Source organism: Hemiscyllium ocellatum, chromosome 30, assembly GCF_020745735.1.
Source record: "Hemiscyllium ocellatum isolate sHemOce1 chromosome 30, sHemOce1.pat.X.cur, whole genome shotgun sequence".
NCBI lineage: Eukaryota > Metazoa > Chordata > Chondrichthyes > Orectolobiformes > Hemiscylliidae > Hemiscyllium > Hemiscyllium ocellatum.
The window spans coordinates 7069351-7089886 of NC_083430.1; the positions used below are offsets into that span (position 1 = coordinate 7069351).

At 38.1% G+C, this 20536-nt stretch overlaps 1 protein-coding gene across 1 annotated transcript in view; it reads right to left on the bottom strand.

The window, feature by feature from the left end:
• Positions 1 to 20536, bottom strand: part of LOC132830132 (adhesion G protein-coupled receptor B2-like) — a 500291-nt gene that overhangs the window by 133542 nt on the left and 346213 nt on the right. Inside the window, exons 17-18 of the mRNA XM_060847634.1 lie at positions 11767 to 11870; positions 7907 to 8009 (exon numbers count right to left, since the gene is read on the bottom strand). Of these exons, the coding sequence (XP_060703617.1) occupies positions 7907 to 8009; positions 11767 to 11870 (207 nt within the window). The remainder of the gene's footprint in view (positions 1 to 7906; positions 8010 to 11766; positions 11871 to 20536) is intronic.

The following is a 20536-nucleotide window of genomic DNA, read 5'->3' on the forward strand; positions in this document are numbered from 1 at the left end:
CTGAGGTGGCATGAACATAGTTGTTCAAAAATCTGCCATGATTCTGTGAAAATCACGAAGGAGTTGGCCAAGCCTATCTCTGCAATGGAACCAGCTACGTCGGGAGTGCTGGATGCAGGCTTATGACCCTAACTAGGCTGTAACCGTGCCACCCAAACATGTTTATGAACTTCTTGTAGAACTCACTTGGAAACATGTCTGGGCCAGGTGCTTTGCCACTTTGGAGCTGTCTTACCACCTCTTGCACCTCCTGTATTGTTATAGGGGCGCATTTAAAAGGGAGGCTTTTATGTCTGGAAGAGACTAGAACCCATGGACACAGGGGGTCACAGGGAATTAGTGGGGGTAAATTCAGAACAGAAATGTGGAAACATTTCTTCAGCCAGAGGGCGGTGGGCCTGTGGAATTCATTGCCGCAGAGTGCAGTGGAGACCGGGACGCTAAATGTCTTCAAGGCAAAAATTGATAAATTCTTGATGACACAAGGAATTAAGGGCTACGGGGAGAACGCAGGTAAGTGGAGTTGAAATGCCCATCAGCCATGATTGAATGGCGGAGTGGACTCGATGGGCCGAATGGCCTTACTTCCACTCCTATGTCTTATGGTCTTAATCTTAAAGGGTCCAGTGAAAACCAGAAACTCCAGAAGTGAGGTGATTAATCTGGGAATTGGGTCTCAGCAGTTTTTTTTAAAGGGCTCCCAGGTCAATATAACACTATGAAATTCTGATTCATAATGTCACCATTACACAAACTCTGTTTCCATTTAAATATGTACTGTGCAATTTTATATTTTAAAAAAAACTTGAAATAATTGGCTATTGGTTGAAGAATTTGTGGCAATTGTTTTGAACACGGTAGCTTGTGATGATATGTCTTTAGTACACAGCAAAATTGGAATTAGATACAATGAGGTCACCCAGTGCTTAGTGTTCATTAATAGGAAACACTGGGCTGGATACCCAAAGTGGGATAAGTAACCAACATACTGATGAATCTTGTGCCTGAAAACCTTTGCTCTGGTGTGACTATTTTAAGTGTAACTTATCTAATTGGGTATTAGGTAACATCGGCAGTCAAGCATTGGCATTAGCATGGTGCTAAAGCAGGTGGCAACCTGCTAGCAGTTACTGATGCCTTGCTGAGGACAGCACGCAGCATAAATGGGCAGAGGATAAAGATGGTGCGAATTAGCCATGGAAACTAACTGAAGTACAGCACTCGATGCCGTGCATGTTACCTCTCAAACTACACAACCCACATGGAAATAAACGTCAATTCGAATATCGTTCCTTAATATGTGCCAGACTGTTTGCCTTTGTCTATAAAAAACACTGAAAATCCCATGCTGTTCCAGATATGGAGCTTAGAGAGCCATTAATCTGTGACAAGGGGAATCTCCCTTTTTTTTCTTTACAGCGAGCCCTTTGAAAACTGCCAACTGTTGTTGTGGGTCAATGGGATTCAATATTGTCCTCCAGAAAAGTCATTTTAAAATCAAACCTGAGTCTGTTACATTGCCAATAGCAAGTGAAAATCCAGCCTCATTTGATTAAACACTCAGCATATGAAGCAAGAAATAACAATAATTTAGAACATTAGCTTTCACTGCTTCAGAAAACAAGCACTTTCGAAGCTGCACTTATACATTATAAAAAAGGATACAAGCAATCTGAACCTGAGCAGCTTGTCAATTTAAGAAGATTATGCTATTGTCTATTTTCTAGAGTACTCAGTAACCACAATGTCACATCACATTTATACACCATACTCCAAACATTTTGCAGCAAAACAAACTCATTACTTCCTCACTTTGGCTCTTTAAAGCTTATGGTGAAGAGGGCTATCCGAATGGAATAATTAATTTCAGGTGGCAGTAAAAAGCAGTAATGGAATTACATGAGTTGCGCATGGCACCATGAGCAATACCCACTTACATACAGTTCAAGAGTATTTAGAAATACTGGGCTTCTAGTTTATGATCCAAAACAAAAACAGAAGTTTCTGGAAAAGCTCAGCAGGTCTGGCAGCATCTGTGAAGAGAAATCAGAGTTCACGTTTCAGGTTTGATGACCTTTTCTCAGAACTGTTGAACTTTTCCAGCAACTTCTGTTTTTTGTTTCTGATTTACAGCATCCACAGTTTTATTGTTTTTTTCCAGTTACTGCTATTGGCTGAATGAGTAGAAAGTCTGTTTTAGTCCCAATTCCCAGGAGTTTCCTTAGATTGGAAACAGACTATGTTCTACATTGTATGTCAGCTGCATCTTTATTAGGTTGCAAAAGTAAAGCTGCAGGACCAGCTGCTTGTTTTTAAATGTGAGAAATGAGCCACAGTGTGTAAAAAAGGACTGATATTTGTGGTCTAGTTCTTTAATATTTGAGGTTAAACTCTCTTTTTCTGTAGGTTGAACATGACAAGCCTTTACCAGCAAGTTTATTCTTCAAGGAGGGATGTGAGAGCTACCGACAATAACTCTCCAACCAGTTTTTACTTATTCATGTAGAGAAGCAACTAATCTCCACTTACTGTCACCAAGCAGGTTTGAGTGTGAGGAATTGATGCTGTGCCATTTTACTGCTGTTCTAACATGCTGTGCTAATTCTAGCTCCCAAAGCAAGGCCAAAAAACAATAACTGCAAAAGGTAAGAAAAGGTCATTCCAGACTCTGGTCAAATTATTTTATCTGCAAACTAACAGATAACATTAGTTCTGTGCTTGTCCAGTTGAGTACGACTGCTCTTGCCTAATTTGATTCCTATTTATCCAATCAAAACTGGAGAACCTTCTGCAATAGCTTTTCTTTCTCCTTCTGCACCATCATCTCTGCAGCTTCACAGAAATTTCCATGCCTTCTTCGTTTTTCTCAACTACATGCTGCCATTCAGTTACATCAACTGAACCTCAACTTCAGACTCCATATTTACACTGACAACACCCATCTATGCCTCACGTTATAATTCTGAATAAGACTCTCAAATTTATGTTATGATCATTTTAGGGCCCAAAGAACCCAAGACCAGTGACATGGAATTTCCTATATGGACAATCATACTCATGAGTGAGGGATTGCTGATGACTTTAAATACTATAAAATGACATTTAAGTGTAGTATTTTAACTTCTATGTTTGTTTCTAAACTGAAACATTGCTTCAATTTTTTGGTTTTGTATCGTATTGGCAATACGTAGCTCACGGCTTAATTGGTCTGGAAATTTAAATAGAAAGTGGGCACATCTGTCTGCTGGCTATTAACTTGTTTCTGTTGGTTTTCCAAACTGTTTGAATTCCAGGGCTGTGTAATTTTCAGTGGGGATTCCAAGGGTCTGCAAATAAGATCTTGGAGTCTTTTCTATGCAGGTATCACTGTTTATCTGTAGGCTTCCGCCATGGTGTGATATCTGTGAGTCACTTCTTTGTAAACAGTCACTCCTATTAACTCAGATTTGTTCTGGTCTGTCACAGGTGCAAAGATGGACTTTTTACTGTTAGAAGGGTTCTTATGATATTTAGCTCCCTTAACATAAGAGTGAGACGTGGGTAATGTAGAAGGATTCAGCAGAAATTTATACAGATCTCAGTATCTGCATACATTATAATCACAGGCTTGGGTAGGTCTCAGCTAAAGATAAACAATTTAAAGTAATCTGCAGCTTGTTTTGTTCATGTGCACTATGTTGCAAGTGGACTCAGCATGAAGAAGACTGAATCTTTAAACCATCAGATTACGTGCCATGATACGGTGATGCCACCTTGAGCACATCCCTCAAATGTACACTGTGTACTAACTGTGAGACATAACACAACACATGCAATGAGTATAATTAAACTGCAGAGAATTATGAACCTACTTTTTCTTATGTACCTTTCCTTTAAATGCTGGACAATATATCAACAAAAACATTTTTTTCATAATCTTTTCATAAACTTGAATTAATCAAGTTACGTCAAAGTTTTCTTTAAAAAACATCCTGACAAACTTGTATTTGTTTCTTGTACCGTACGTTTTAAACTTTTCTGGTGCAATTGCAAAATGATTTTTTGAAGGCTTATTCTTAGCTGTTCTTAGATATTCCTAGTAATTCTTAGATGTACTTGGATAGTGATAAATAATACTGAACTCAATTCTATTAGATTCAGTATTATATATTAGGTTTGAGCATAGCTGCACACTCATTCACTTAGAGTACTGCTTGTTAATTTATATTAATAAAATGGTAAAATTAATAAACTGTCTCTTTAAATTTTACTGTTAGAACTGGAATGAATCTTAATATCTTATGTAGTCAAATGGGACAGTGTATTTTCTTAAGGGAAAAATCCCAGGCCCTTAAAATATCTGGAACATTTAAAGCATAGTTAGTGTTCATTAAAATTAAACAAGTCTTTTAGGAGGATGGAAACTTTCTTCTGCTGTGAGCTGTTTATCTCAACCTTGTAAACCCAGAACTAGGTGTTATGGAACTGGCTAACTTGAACTCAGCAGACACAAGTTATCAAGGAAATACTTATTCAGAGCTAACTTAGATCAGAAGAGTTAAAAGCTACAGATCATTTCATTCCTACCCATTTTTATATTTGAAAGACTGCATTGTTAGTATTGGCAGTGCTAGATTGCTTACCAACTACCATATAAACTCATTAGAAGTTTTTCTAGCTATTCTGATTTTGTATGAAAAGTAATACTGGCAGGTTCCTTAAGACTGCAAAGAGCTATGGTCATACTATATAGTCTTTTCTAATGCCAAGTGATCTCATTCATAATGAAAAGTTGTCCCACCAACTTTCAAGAGACTAATGAACCAAGTGAGAACAAGTATTACTAATTGTGTGGTTTACCTTAATGATATGCTGTTACAGTGACACTTGGAAGGATCACTTAGAATAACTAGAAGCCCTGTTTAGAAAATTATAGTTGTCTCAAAGTAAAAAATGACATCAATGCAACAGTGAGAAAGGATAATGGCACAGGAAATCTAGATGTAAAATTAGTCTGGGTGGAGGTAAGAAGCAACAAATTGCAGAAAATATTTTGTGAGGAGTTGTTTATAGGCATGCAAAGAGTAGTGTAAGGTAGCAGATGCCATTAAACAGGAAAAAAGGAATGTATGCAACAAGGGTGCAACAGTAATCATGGCTTATTTAAACAACGTGTGGACAGTGCAAGCTACATTAGCAATGACACTGTCGTAGACGAATTCCTGGAGCTTATGATGGAGTTTTAGACCAGTAACTTGAGGAAACAACTTGGACACAGGCTATCCTAAATTTGTTTTTGTGTAATAAAAAAGTTAAATACTAATATTGTCATGAGAGGTCCTTTGACAATAATATGATAGAATTCACCTTTCGGACAGAAAGTGAAGGAGTCCAATTGAAAACTAGTGACCTAAGACTGAAACAACAAACTGAAGAGTGAATTGGTTGTGTTAGACTGAATAAGTCCAGCATCAGAGTGCATAGTGATGTTTAATATTTATTATGCATTCCTTTGGGTGAAGGAACACAACAGGAAAAGTGGCTCAATCACTGATAATAAAAGAAAATTAGGATAATATTAGATCCAAAAAAAGTCATGTAAAGTTTCCAGAAAGAGGAGCAAGTCTGGGGTCTTGGAGTGGTTTAGAATTCATTAAAGGATCCAAAGGGATAAAATAGAATATGCGAGGAAAATTGCAACGTACACAAAAGCAGACTGGAAGAGCTTCTAGATGAATATAAAAAGTAAAAGATTAATGAAGACAAATTAGGTCCTTACAGTCTGAAATTGATATTGGTGATTAAGGAAATAGTAGAACAATTAAACAACTGTGTATTTTCTGTATTCATAGATGAAGACACAACACATTCTTGAAGTGTGAGGAAAGCAAGGGTATTTTATGAAGGAGGAATTGAAGAAAATTAATGTTAGTAAAACAAAGTGCTATCGAAATTAATAGGACTGAAATCTTATAGATACCCCGGGCCTGATGATATCCATCTCAGGTTTCTAAAGGAGGTGATGATGGAAATAATGATTGCATTCATTGCTATCTTCCAAAACCCAACTGATTGTGGAATACTCCCAACAAATTTGAGGGTGGAAAATGTAACCCCACTGTTTTAAAAAGGAGGGAGGGAGAATGTTGTGAATTACAGATTAGCTAACTTACCATCAGTGGTAGTGAAAATGCTGGACTCTATTATAGAGGGTGTGACAAACACCTAAAGAATTGCCAACAGTATGATAAAAGTCAACATGGATTTATGAAAAGGAAATCATGCTTCATAAACCTCCTGGAGTTTTTTGAAAACCCTAACAAGTGGAATGGATGAAGTGGATGTGGTGTATATCAATACTTTGAAAACTTTTGTAAAGGGTCCCATATAAGAAGTTATTGTGTAATATCGAAACACATGGGATTGGGGTGATGAACTGGTATGGACTGAGAATTGGTCAGTTGACAGGAATCATAAATGAAGGAATAAAAAGTCATTTTCAGCATGGAAGGAAGTGACAAGTGGGGTACTGCAGATATTTATGCATGGGCATCAGATTATCACAATATGTGTCAATCAATCAGAAGGGGGATTGCATGTAACGTTTCCAAGTTTGTTGATGACACAAAATTAGTGAGGAATGTAATTGATAGGGAAGATATAAAGAGGCTGCAGGGTGATTTAGATAAGTTGACTGAATGAGTAAATGCAGTGTAATGTGAATAAATGTGTAGTTCTCCGCTTCAGTGGAAATAAAAGGAGGGCAGAGAACTACTTAAATGGTGATAGGCTGGGAAAGGAACTTGGACATTAGACATTGAAAACAAGCATGCAAATGCTCCAAACAGTTTAGAAGGCAAAAGATATGTTGGTCTTCATTACGAAATAGTTGGAGTACAGGAACAGGGAGGCCTAACCACAGTTTCTATAGGGTCTTGGTAAGACCCTACCTGGTATATTGTGTGAAGTTTTGATCTCTTACTTAAAGAAAACATCTATGTCACAGAGGAAATGCAGCAAATATTCAACAGAATTATTCCCAGGATGGCAGGTTTGCATGAGGAGTGGTTGACTTGACTGGGCCTATATCTGTTAGCGTTCAGAAGCATGACAAGTTCTCTAACTGAAATATATAACATTCTGACAGGCTAGATGGAAGGATGATATTTTCCTTGCCGGGGGTCTAGTATAAGGAATCACAGACTGAGGGTTTTTCCTTAGGCCATTTTCAGACTGAGTTAAGGAGAATGCTTTTTACTGAGGGTGGTGAGTGTGGAATTCTCCACCACAGAGTGCTGTCAAGACAAAGTCATTGAAATTCTTCACATTTAAGAAAGAAATTGATTTCGAGAAGCTAAAGTTGTCATGATATAATGCTGCAGATAATATAAAGATAAAGAACTGCAAATGTTGAAAATATGAAGAAAATAAATTAAGAGCGCTGGAGAAATACAGAATTGTACAGTGAAAGAGTGGAGTTAATGTTTCGACAAAGGATCAAATGACTTTAAATTTTAACTCTGTTTTCTCTCTTTACATGCTGCCAAATCTACTATTTCTCCAGTGCTCCCTCTGCTTTTGTTTCTTATGGCCTTAGTCTTTGCAAACTACTGCCTCATCTTCACTTCCCTTTTCTCTCCAAAGTGCTTGAATGTGTTACAGCATCCCAAATCTATGTCCATTTTTCTTTGAGCTTCGTGTAGTCATCTTTCCAGTCAGACTTACGACTCTGCCATAGTACCAAAATGATTCTCATCAAGGTCACAAATGCCATCCTGTGCGGCTGTGACAATGGAATCTATCTTTCCTTAACTGTATGATATCAGATCAATTTGAATTTACCAATGACCTTGGATCATTATTTTCAATAGGTTTGCTTCATCACAGTTAATTTATTTGTGCTATAAACACTCTCTTTTGCTATTACCTTGCTGTGTATCTGAGTTTGACCAACCAAAATGAGGATGTTTGATGCCATTATAGACAGGCAAAAGTTGAGTAGAATAATGGATCGCTCTGATTTTATGAATCTGTGGAAACATAATTAAAAACAAATCATAAAAATTAGATAATATGTGCAGCATAATTTGATTAGAAACTTTTATGCAATTGAACATTTAATGGAATTACATAGAACTTACAGCAGAGAAAATCAGTCTGCCTAATGGATTCATGCTAGTCCTTATAATCCACATAAGCTTCTTTACATCCTAATTCATTTAACCTCATCAACATATTATTTTCCTCACTTCTCCATTTACTTTGCTAGCTTCACCTGAAATGTATTTCTTTTTCTCAATGACTCCATGTTCTACATATTGGGGATAGAAGGATGATCTATATTGGAGGCACAGCGGCAGGCTAAAGTATTTAATAAGTATTTTGTATCAGTGTTTCCCAAGAAAGCAGACACTGACAAAGTATTGGCTGAAATGGAAATTGAGAGGTAATGGAGGGGACAAAACTAGAGAGAAGATGGTACTGGAATGTTTAATTATGCCTGAAGTGGATATATTGCTTGCATCAGGTTATTTAAAAAAGTGGAAGTGAAGACATCAGAACGGTTTAGCATAATCCTCCAAACTTCCTTTGATATAGGGGATGTGCCAGAGGTTTGTAGAGTAAATGTGACACCCTTATTCAAGAATCAATTGTTACTTTAAGAATTCTTCAGGAGAGCTGTCAGGTGTTACATTTCAGGCAGTGTACTCTGATCATTGTCTACCAGAATGGCTGGAGCAAGTGAAAGAGGTAGTTGCTCATAATGGAGGATGGGAAGATGGGTGGGACTTATTTCGACTGGTCAGGCTATTATATTTATAATATATACATTCTTGCAGCTGGGGAAAGTTTCATTTTAGTGGTTACTGGACAAACATGAAAGTAAACAGAAATAAAATTTGCATAAGGTAACTTCCTGCCACATGCTTCAATAAGCTGCAGAATGGATCATTTTCATTACAATTTCATATGATGGACAGGACTGAATATTTTTCATATTTATAAAATGGATACTTGTACAACAAAAATTAAGATCCCAAATTCAATTCTTTGTCATGTTCCCATGGGATGTGTTATTTTGATATCAATGAACAGTGAATTTCATACTCATTTGATAAGATTGGGTAATCAGCAGATGAGTCCAACTGCTTAATGCCAGTAGCATAAACCTTAATTAGCATAAATAGAGAGAAGGCTGTTAATCCAAATCTCCACCAATCATTTTATTCTCTCTCTGCGTATTATTTCAGTTCTCTCGGCCTGATAAATATGGTCATGCTCATCAGTTGGTTGACTCTGATATTGTAATCTCAGTCACAATTCTGCTCAAAAAAAAACGTTTCAACTAAAAAAAACTGTTAAGATCACTTCATTTCTGACTGTCTAAATGGAATCCTGAATAGTGAACTGCAATACTGCTGATAGCAGTAACCACTCTTTAAATGAGACTGATGGAAAACTTTTAAGTCAAATCCTGATTGTGATGGATGTTAAGAGTTTGGATTTTTAATATCAAAGACCATTATCACAAGTGGACTTTGTGTGCCTTATTAACTAACGCACCCATATCTGTTCATTTTTGATGAACATTATTGTTATTCATAAGAATTTTTGGTTCAACATGACAGAGCAATGAACAACTTTAAGTTTGATTTGTATTTCTATATCATGAGAGATTTAAAAAGGGGAGAGGTAGTTTCAGGTTTAATTCTAAGAATGGTACAAGGTTGGCTGGAAATTTCATAGAATCATACTGAAAAGAAGAGTCCCTTTGGCCAATCAAGTGCATACGATCAAAACTCAAATCTTGGAACAGATAGAGCAAAAGTGTTCTGCAGACTGGGTGACTGCCTTGCAGAACACCTTCACTCTGTCCATAGGAAATAACCCTGACTTTCCAGTTACTTAACATTTCAAATAAATGCTTTTGTTCTTATGCTAACATTTCTGTCCTGGGCATGATGCGTTGTTCCAGCAAAGCACAAGGGACAGCAACTAATTTTCCACTAAGGCACTTTATGGCCTTGTGATCTCAATATTTAATTCCATAACTTTGGAAGCTGACTGCATTATTAGATTACAGTGTGGAAGCAGGCCCTTCAGCCCAACAAGTCTACACCGACCCTGCAAAGAGTAACCCACCTCTATATTTACCCCTGACAAACGCACCTAACACTATGGGCAATTTAGCATGGGAGGAAACCAGAGTACCCAGAGGAAACCCACACAGACACGGGGAGAATGTGTAAACTCCACACAGACAGTCGCCCGAGGCAAGAATCGAACCCGGGTCCCTGGCGCTGTGAGCCACCATGTCTGTTCTCCAAGTCTCTTTTACTTTGTGCCACTGCCACACTCCCAATTTCCCCACAGTTGTCTTTTCTGTTTTGCTCTTGGTAGTGAGGACTCATTTTCTCCCTTTTATGACTTAAATTAAATCTTTTCTCAGGCGACTCAGGCGACTGACTGTGTGGAGTTTGCATGTTCTCCCCGTGTCTGCGTGGGTTTCCTCCGGGTGCTCCGGTTTCGTCCCACAGTCCAAAGATGTGCGGGTCAGGTGAATTGGCCATGCTAAATTGCCCGTAGTGTTAGGTAGGGGTAAAATGTAGGGGTATGGGTGGGTTCCGCTTCGGCGGGTCGGTGTGGACTTGTTGGGCCGAAGGGCCTGTTTCCACACTGTAAGTCTAATCTAATCTTTTTCTCTCTGGCTCCACGGTTAACAATCATTTTGTCTTATGTACTGGCCTTCTGCCTCTGTCAAATGCATATATAAAAACATTTTCCAATATTTTTCAGTCCTGAAGAAGTGATAATAGACTCAAAACATCAACTCTCTTTCACTCTCCATAGATATTACCAGACCCATTGAGATTCTCCAGCATTTGCCAAGATATTTTTCAGATTTCCAGTCTCTGCCGTATTTTGCTTTCATCCGAGTGAATACCAGAGATGGAAGATAGAATCCAGACCTCATATTGTTTTATTGTATTACATTTCTGACTTCAGATGAATAAATTTTCTGTCAAACAGAGGGACAGACTCTAAAGCCACTGACAAATTTGTTTAATGTGCAGATAAGTAACCAGCATCCAGTACAAACAAACAGTCTACCCACTCTAATTATGAATTTAATTATTCTCTTGTAATACCACCGAGTATAGTATTAATTCTTGAAACTTGATCACTCAGTTAAGTGGTTAGAAACTACTATAGTTAGATATAGTTCAATATTTCTGTTGGCTTTAAATTCCCTCAGTGACAGAGATTAGGTCACAATATATAAATATATGTACATAAAGTGGAAAAGTATGAAACAAGAAACTATCTTTCATGAATTACTTAGTCATAATTCATTGCTTGTCAATTGTCTAACATGCTTGTCTCCTTTCACTTTGCAAAATCTATGATGGCTGCAAATTGAGGCAACAACTATCAAAAAATACTATTCAGCAGAATAAAACTAGTGTGTCAGCAGTATGCATCAACATTAGTTACAAAGGAGCCAGACCAGCCTGCCTATGTTGTTTATTCTTGTGGTTTGAAGGAAGTAAACATTTGAATGATGAAATATCAAAGATGCAAATAGTTAACTGTAGTCACAAGCGCTTAAAATGTGTCTTGTTGATAACTAAATCACTATAATCTTTGATAAAAGGGTTAAGTAATACTCCAGCATAAAGTTATAACAAGAACATGGTGAACAGGATCAATCACAAAAAAAATTACTATTGTGCAGTTTTAACATTTGGCATTTTGTATGCCATTACCAGGTTGATAATACAGTACCTCCAAAAAGCAGCATATACAGCAAGCAATGTTAAGAGAGCCATACAGGCAATTCCACATCCGATCATCAGTGGGACAGATGGTACTCCTGTAAATTCCATGGTCTGAAAAGTAAATCAATAAGGGAAATCAGATTTTCTTTGAATGTAATAGGCTTTGCTAAGAGTTGCACAGCTATTAATACAGAATAATATAGATATTAACATTCAGGCCGAAACCTATTACACTACAATATTACTTATTTTTCACACTCCTCAGATTCTCATGTAGGAATATTGGTACAATAAATCTCCAGCAGCAGTAAGATGAAGAAGTAGTTAATCTATTTTTGATTATGTTGATTGAGAGATTAACAATATCAAATCAAACAAAGGAATTCTCTAATTTTCAACTGGGATGAACACCTCACTTAGGAGATAGCATCTCCAATAGCACATACTTTGTTTTTCAAATTGGTGTATGAGCTCAAACATTAAAAAAACAAATACTATAAATGTTAGAAACCTGAAATAAAACTAGAAAATGCTGCAAATACTCAGAAGGTCAAGCAGCATCGGCTTCCATAGCAGTGCTTTTGTTATGTTTTTCTTTCTCTGAACTGAGATTCTCCCCGCTGTCATTGACAGAGTCCTTGACAGTGTCTGTCCCATTTTCTATACTTCTGTTCAAATCAATGCTTTGAGTCTGTTTTCATAAAGAAAGACACAAGATGTCTCTCTGAAGTAATTAAGGTCCAGTAAGATTATGGATATGAAATAAATTAGTAAAAATACAGCATTGAAAAAATTAATGGGAAAGTAAATAAAACGCCAGTAACCCTAGATGATTGACAGAAATATCTCTACAGCGATAGTGGATGCTTTGGTGATCATCATTCAAAATTCTATTAATTCTGCAACAGTGCAGATTGTGAAGATTATGAATGTGCCATTATTTAAGAAAGGAAGAGAGAAAACTTAAAATTACAGACCTATTAGCTTAATGTCAGTGGTGGGGAAAATATTATAATCTATTATACATACTGGGAATTTATAAAATAATTCTCTGACTGGACAGCATAGATTTATGAAGAAGAAATTATTTTTGGTAAATCTGATGTTTTTTCAGGATATTACCAATAGAGTTAATAAGGGGGAAACCAGCAGTTGAGGTCTATTTGGACTTTCAGAAGAGTTTTGATAAAATTCCACACAGGAGGTTGGTAAACAAATTTAACACTTGGTGGGGTTGGGACTATATTGCTGTCATAAACTGACGATTGGTTAACAGCCAAAAAACAGACGATAGGGATAAACGGGCAGGCTGTGACCAGTTGGATATTGCAAGAATCAATGCTTCCTCCCTAGATATTCATAATCTGTATGAATAATTTGGATGCACAGCTAATTGTCATATTTCCAAATTTTCAGATGATACAAAATATGACAGGAATGAGAGTTATGAGGAAGATGCAAAGAGACTGTGAGGGGGTAAGAGATTAACAGATAGAATACAATGAATAAGTCTGAGATTATCCACTTACATAGGAAGAATGAAGATGTAGGGTATTTCTTAAACTGAGAAAGTTTGGAAAGTGTTGATGTTCAAAGGGACCTAGGTGTCCTTGTTCATAAGTCATTAAAAACTGATATACAGCTACAGCAAACAATTTAGAAAGCAACCTGTATATTGTTCATTACAGGAGTATTTAAGTACAGCAGCAAATAAGTCTGACTTCAATTCCAAAGAATATTGGTGAGGCTACATTTTCTGCAGTTCTGGACTGACTTGCCTAAGAGAGGATATACTTGACACAGAAGAGGTACAGCAGAAATTCACCAGACTGACTGCTGGGATGGTGGGACTGCTCTGTGAAGTGGGATTGAAGAAACCAGGCTTGTTCTCTTTGGAGTTTAAAGAATGAGAGGCAATCTCATTGAAATGTATAAAATTCTTATAGGGTTAAACAGAGTTGACACAGAAAGAATGCTCACTCTGGTTGCTGGGTCTAAAACCAGATGTGACACTCTCAAAATAGAAGGTAAGCCACTCAGTAAGGAGGAACCTTCTCACCCAGAGTGGTGAATCTTTGGAATTCTCTATTCCAGAAGTCTGTGGAACCTCAGTCAACGTGTGAGTTCAAGATGGAAATTGATAGATTTCCAGTTGTTAATTATGTCAAGGGATACAGGGATAGTATTGGAACACAACATTGAGAAAGATAATCAGCCAAGATCCAGAAACGTGGGGCAGACTAGAGAAGATAAAGAGCCTATTCTTGATCTGATATTCCTAAACTACCCGCATATATATTCCCCTGTTTACCAACTTAGATAGCTCCTTGAAAACTTCAATCAGTTTTGCTTGAGATGCAAGATCTTTAGAAGTCCATGTTCATTTTCTCTTGTGTTATGACATGGGGTAAAATCTCCTGTTTAATTTAAAACCAGCAACACAGAGAAGATGTATCCCATGCAGTAATCTATAAAAATTCAAGTGGCCACAAACTATGTAAAGTAAAAATTCGTGACTTTATTTCTTAAAGTATAACAGAGAATAATTAACTAACCACTATTTACAATTTCTTTCTTTAACCTATATTTTACCTTCCCTTCTATAATATTAGTCCGGTAAAACTCCCAATCAAGATTTATAAAACATTTCTTATCCCAAAACCAGGCAGCTTTCATTCTTCTATTTGGATCTTCCTGTGTCTTCTTTTTTTTCTTAGGAATTTCTTCATCAAAGGTTACTGATCGAAAAGAGAGCTACTATTCAGGTAATCTGCTTATATGTTGGGCTTGTCAGTTCTCCTCTCAACTGTTCGATTTCCCCCCGATCTTATACCCCAAAGCATCCGATTGTGTCATTGGCTTTTAAGATTGTCAATATACTCAACTTAAACTTGAATGGAAATTGGTATTTTTTATCAGGATATAATTTAAACTGATGGGCCGAATTCAAATTTGTTTGTGTCTCCAGGCAACAAACCAATCGAGTTGTTCAACCTAATACGTTGTTGCCTTATTGAGAACACTTGGTGCTGAGTCCAGTAGTTCTGCTGTTTTAAACTCTATTAAAGGTACACCCACATCTTCATAACACTCGGCAGCTCACGTCTCTAAGGGATCAGTCAGTTTGTCCTTAATTAAAGCATTCAAAGATTTTTCCAAAACAGATAATATGTTAACAATCTACAATCTCCTGCACTTTATCCCTTTTACTTTTAAATAATGGAGTTATATTTGCAATTTTGCAATTTAAAGAGGTATTCCTAAATAGGGACAAGTTTTGAAAACTCTAGCTGAAGCTGCTATTAATCATCTGCTATTTTTAAAATGATAAGATCCAAGGAATTTTAGAGCTTTTAATGCATTACTTTTAAAATATCACTCTCATGCTTAAATTAACTTTACCGAATTCCATTCCTTGATATATTATTAGGTTTGCTTGAACGTCATGTATATGATCCTCTTAGTCCACTGTTAAGACTGAGGGCAAGTAATAATTCAGCAGCTTTGCCATTTGGTTATTTTCAATTGCTATCGTATCCTATCTGCTGCCACCACTGTTGGGTCTATCCTGCCAGACCAACATTACAAACCTAGGGACTGTGATGGTAACACCTCTCGGTATAATTCAGTGAATATGACTATGTAAGGCTGTTGCTCAAATGGGCTGTTCTGGTACAAGAGCCCACATATTACTAGACAGGACTTCACAGTATCAGCAGGGCTGGGTTTGCTGATGGCATTTCCAGCTCCTAGGTTGATACTGTGCTATCTGTCCTTATCTTCTCCTGTCAAGAATATGTCATAATAATGTTATATATTTTGTCAGAAAGCTAATCTGTCTTCCAAATGCATATAAAACATCTTGCAAAATGATTCCCAGAAATCTACTCTTTTGGATTCAGCTGGTACCAGGACCAGGCTGCACTTATCCCAAGAAAAAAACCACAAGAGACCTTTTAAAATTCAATTAACATTTAAAGTATAAATGGAAAAGCCTTGACCATGGTTTCCCTAAAGGTGTAAGTAGCACTTCCAATCTCACTAAAAACCTGACAGGATGAGAACCATCCAAGCTAATGGCTGTGAAAGTTCAAAATTAATTACTGCAATTAAAAGACAATGCCCAGACCTAGGTTAACCCAATACTTAATATGCAAACATGATGCAACAGTTTTGGGAGAGTTTAATTTTTGATCTATATAAAAACCTGGCTGTGAATAACTGTGATCTGCAGAGACCATGAGAAAAACACCCTGAAGCAATCACTCAAGCATTGCAACAGGGAATGGTGTCCAGGACTGCAGTACTGAACTAAGCTAATGAACAGCACATGGATGGCCCTGACAAAAAACGTGGAGGGAAGTTTGAAGTGAATGTAAATATCAGTTTACCTAACCTTTCATGTGGTGTAGTCGGATTAGACGTACAAGATAAAATGGGAAAACATGAAGTTGGCCACATTGAAACCTCCATGAAACAGCCTCTAAATAATGGCGGAGGCTGTAGGTTTAAGGGACAGTTCAATATTAATGTAGTTCCAGGCAATTTCCGCACACAATGCCATCGCCCAATCAGATAATCCAGACATGATTCATGTTATTGTGAAATGATAGAGGCTAGAAATATTCAAAAGTACTTTTAATGCCTTAGCTGGAACGGATAAACTGAGTTGCAATATTTTAGCATCACATACTGAAGATAGTTCTCATGATGTGTGAAGAAAAACAACACTTTTCCTCACAATACACAGCACTGCAAAAAAAAAGTGACACATGCATAGGGCATATTACTTCCCCCATCCAGTTCCACTCTGACCTCAGCCCAATCACTGCCAAATATTTTGAATGGCAACAGCCATTATGTAGGTTTATTACAACAATCTATGCAATAATTGGAGGAACATTTCCAGTTGCTGGATCTTTCACAACATCTGAAGGCTGTAAGAAGATTCTGCTGGGAAAAATACACCAACAATAATTTGACTGAAACAACGCTTGTAAAGGAGATCAAAAATTAACCAAGACTCACAAACTGCTCTGCTGTAAAACCGAATCTAAGTAGACTTCATTCACTCCCAGACCAATTCTGCTTAGACCACCTGTGGGATCTCATTTTCATTTTCACTTATCCTTTCTTACTTCAGATCTTTGTATTAATATCTTAGCTACAAAATTGATCACTTCATACAGATACCATTTTCTGAGCACTCTTGTGGTGCGGTACGAGTGTCCTGATATCTGTACCTGATGGCCTGTGTTGTAGATGCGTACAACAACATCTCTTTAGTAGATTTATTTTCTGCAATAATGGTAACAAACTTTTATCTTGTATAAAGCATGAAGTTTTGCTGCTGATTCTTTTGAAATTGAAATCCTTAAAAACTAAACAGACATGACGCACTGGGTAAGGTGGTACAGTCCAAACTTATGTTTTCTAGACAGTTGGGAATGCATGTTTATATTTAAGGACTATGTGGAAGAAGTGAAAGACATGGAACAGTTGCCAGGAAAAAAACAGCCTGCTTGACTGGGACTACATCCACAAATATTCATTCCCTCCACCACCGACGCTCAGTAGCAACAGTGTGTACTATCTACAAGATGCACTGCAGAATTCACTAAAGATCTTTAGACAGCACCTCCCAAACCCATGACCACTTCCATTTAGAAGGACAAGGGCAGCAGATACATGGGAATGCCACTAACTTCAAGTTCCTCTCCAAGCCACTCACTATCCTGACTTGGAAATATATTGCCTGTTCCTTCAGTGTAACTGGGTCAAAATCTGGAATTTCCTCCATGAGGGATTATGATTCAACCGACAGCACATGGACTGCAGCTGTTGAAGAAGGCAGCTCAACTCCACCTTTTCAAGGACAACTAGGGATAGAGCATAGAACATTGGCTGTACAGGACATTGGTTAGGCCACTGTTGGAATATTGCATGCAATTCTAGTCTCCTTCCTATCGGAAGGATGTTGTGAAACTTGAAGGGGTTCAGAAAAGATTTGCAAGGAAGTTTCCAAGATTGAGCTATAGGGAGAGGCTGAATAGGCTGGGGCTGTTTTCCCTGGAACGTCAGAGGCTGAGGGATGACCTTATAGGGGCTTATAAAATCATGAGGAGCATGGAAATGATAAGTAGACAAAGTTTCTTCCCTGGGTTGGGGGAGTACAGAACTAGAGGACATAGGTTTAGGGTAAGAGGGGAAAGATATAAAAGAGACCTAAGGGGCAACTTTTTCACTCAGAGGGTGGTACGTGTATGGAATGAGTGGCTAGAGGAAGTAGTGGAGGCTGGTACAATTTCAATTTTTAAAAGGCATCTGGATGGGTATATGAATAGGAAGGGTTTGGAGGATATGGGCCAGGTGCTAGTAGGTGGGACTAGATTGGGTTGGGATATCTGGTTAGCGTGAACGGGTTGGACCAAAGGGTCTGTTTCCATGCTGTACATATCAATGACTCTATTACAGCGCAATACAGGCAGTTTGTCCCTCGATGCTGCGCTGACCTGTGAAACCAATCTGTAGCCCATTTAACCTGCACTGTTCCATTAGCATCCATATGTTTATCCAATGACCATTTAAATGCCCCTAAAGTTGGCGAGTATACTATTGCTGCAGGCAGGGCATTCCACGCCCTTACTGCTCTCTGAGTAAAGAACCTACCTCTAACATCGATCTAATATCTATCGCCCCTCATTTTAAAGCTATGTCCTCTCATGCTAGCCACCACCATCAGAGGAAAAAAACACTCTATCTAATCTTTGATCATCTTGAATGCCTCTAATACGTCACCTCTCAATCTTTTTCTCTCTAAACAAAACAGCCTCAAGTCCCTCAGCCTTTCCTCATAAGATCTTCCCTCCATATCAGGCAACATCCTGGTAATTCTCCTCTGTACCCTTTCTGGTGCTTCCATGTCCTTCCTATAATATGGCGACCAGAACGGTACACAATATTACAAATGCGGCTGCACCAGAGTTTTGTACAGCTGCAGCATGACCTCATGGTTCCGAAACTCAATCCCTCCATAAATAAAAGCTAACACACCACACTCCTTCTCAACCACCCTATGAACCTAGGTGGCAACTTTCAGGGATCAATGCACATGGACACAGAGATCTCTCTGCTCATCGACACTACCAAGCATCATACCATCAGTCCAGTACTCTGTATTCCTGTTACTCCTTCCAAAGTGAATCCCCTCACACTTTTCTGTATTAAACTTCATTTGCTACCTCTGGGATAGACAATAAGTGCTGGCCAGCCAGCAATGCCCACATCCCATGAGTGAATAAATAAAAAGCTTGGACACTTGCTGCATTTTGGAAAAGCAAATCAGAGCAGGACTTATACACTTAACGGTAAGGTCCAGGGGAGTGTTGTTGAGCAAAGATTTCGAGGAGTGCAAGTTCGTGATTCCTTGAAAGTAGGGTCACAGGTAGATAGGATAGTGAAGGATAAGATTGTGAAAACAGGATAAGCGTTTGGAATCCTATCTGTGGAAGAATTGACCAAAATTGACACAAAATAGATAAAAGCCATTTTGTCACAAAGCAATTTTCCACCAAGACTTTTAGCCTGCTAGTGTTGTATGAGAACACTTCTGCTCTGATAAGACTGATCTTGCAGCTGCAGGATATCTCGTCCTCCCCAGTGCCATTAGCTCTGTCCTAAAGAATGATGAATTGTTTCTCTTTGTCCCTTATCAGTGACTCTAGCCTAGCTAAACTTGGGAGTATAAGATATCATTCAGTTTTGTAGACATTAAGAAACGTAGGTCTGGAAAATGTATGGGGTAGGTCTGGAAAATGTATGGGAGTTTTATGACTGCCCCTAGGTTGTATAACTAATGGGCAGCAAGCTTGTATCTTCTATCTAATTCGTAACATTCTGTACTTCTTTGGAATACGTTGGACTTTGTTCTGAATGAAGATGTGTTCCCATGGCCATGATAAAGCAAGCTAATTGCTCAAGGTTTTGTCTCCTGACTATTTTATTTTAAACGATTCGGCATAAAGACTTAATTTCCAGATTTAATTAACAGTTGGGCGTAGTTCGGCAGAACCTCTATTTTACGAAGTTTTTTGAATTTCTTGCTGCTATTTTACGAGGTCTTCTCCAATTCTGCTTTAATAAGGCTCCCCATGGGCCTGCTTGGTTCGATTGGCATTAGTTTGATTGGCATTTTGATTTTATTTTCTCAAAAAAGAGAAGAGAGGGGAACTGTGGATTTAAAATTTTGGCAGTCTGCGTGATCTGGTCCTGAGTTAACAAGCTGCTCCCTTTTTGAAGGCGAAAGGGAAGATGATAACAGGAAAGACTGCACTCCTGAGGATTACGGGTGGCATTCGAGACCGACCTGAGTTAACAGGGTGAGCTACGGAAAGACGCTTTGGCAGGAAGGGAATTGCCAAGAAATAATTTCGAAATTTAGGTGGCCTTGAGGTATTGACAGCTATGCCCACACCTGTTTGTGTTTGTGTGGTTTTGTTTGTTCTCTTTAATAGGTTATGGTCTCGCGCCACAGACCGGTGAGGTTCTGATGGGGTCAGTTAATTCCAAATGTCAGGTAGAAGGGCTGCCCTAGGGCAAATTAACCTTGTCCTGCTGTGAAGGGCAGCCCAGGGCCTCTGGCTCTGTCCAGAAAGACCCTGAAGCACCACGGTAAATGCATATTGGTCACCGTCTGACATGTTTTTCCGTTTACTTCTGACATATATGGTTGATCTCATGGGAATTGGCCATACGGTGGCTCCTTTAAATTGGAAAAC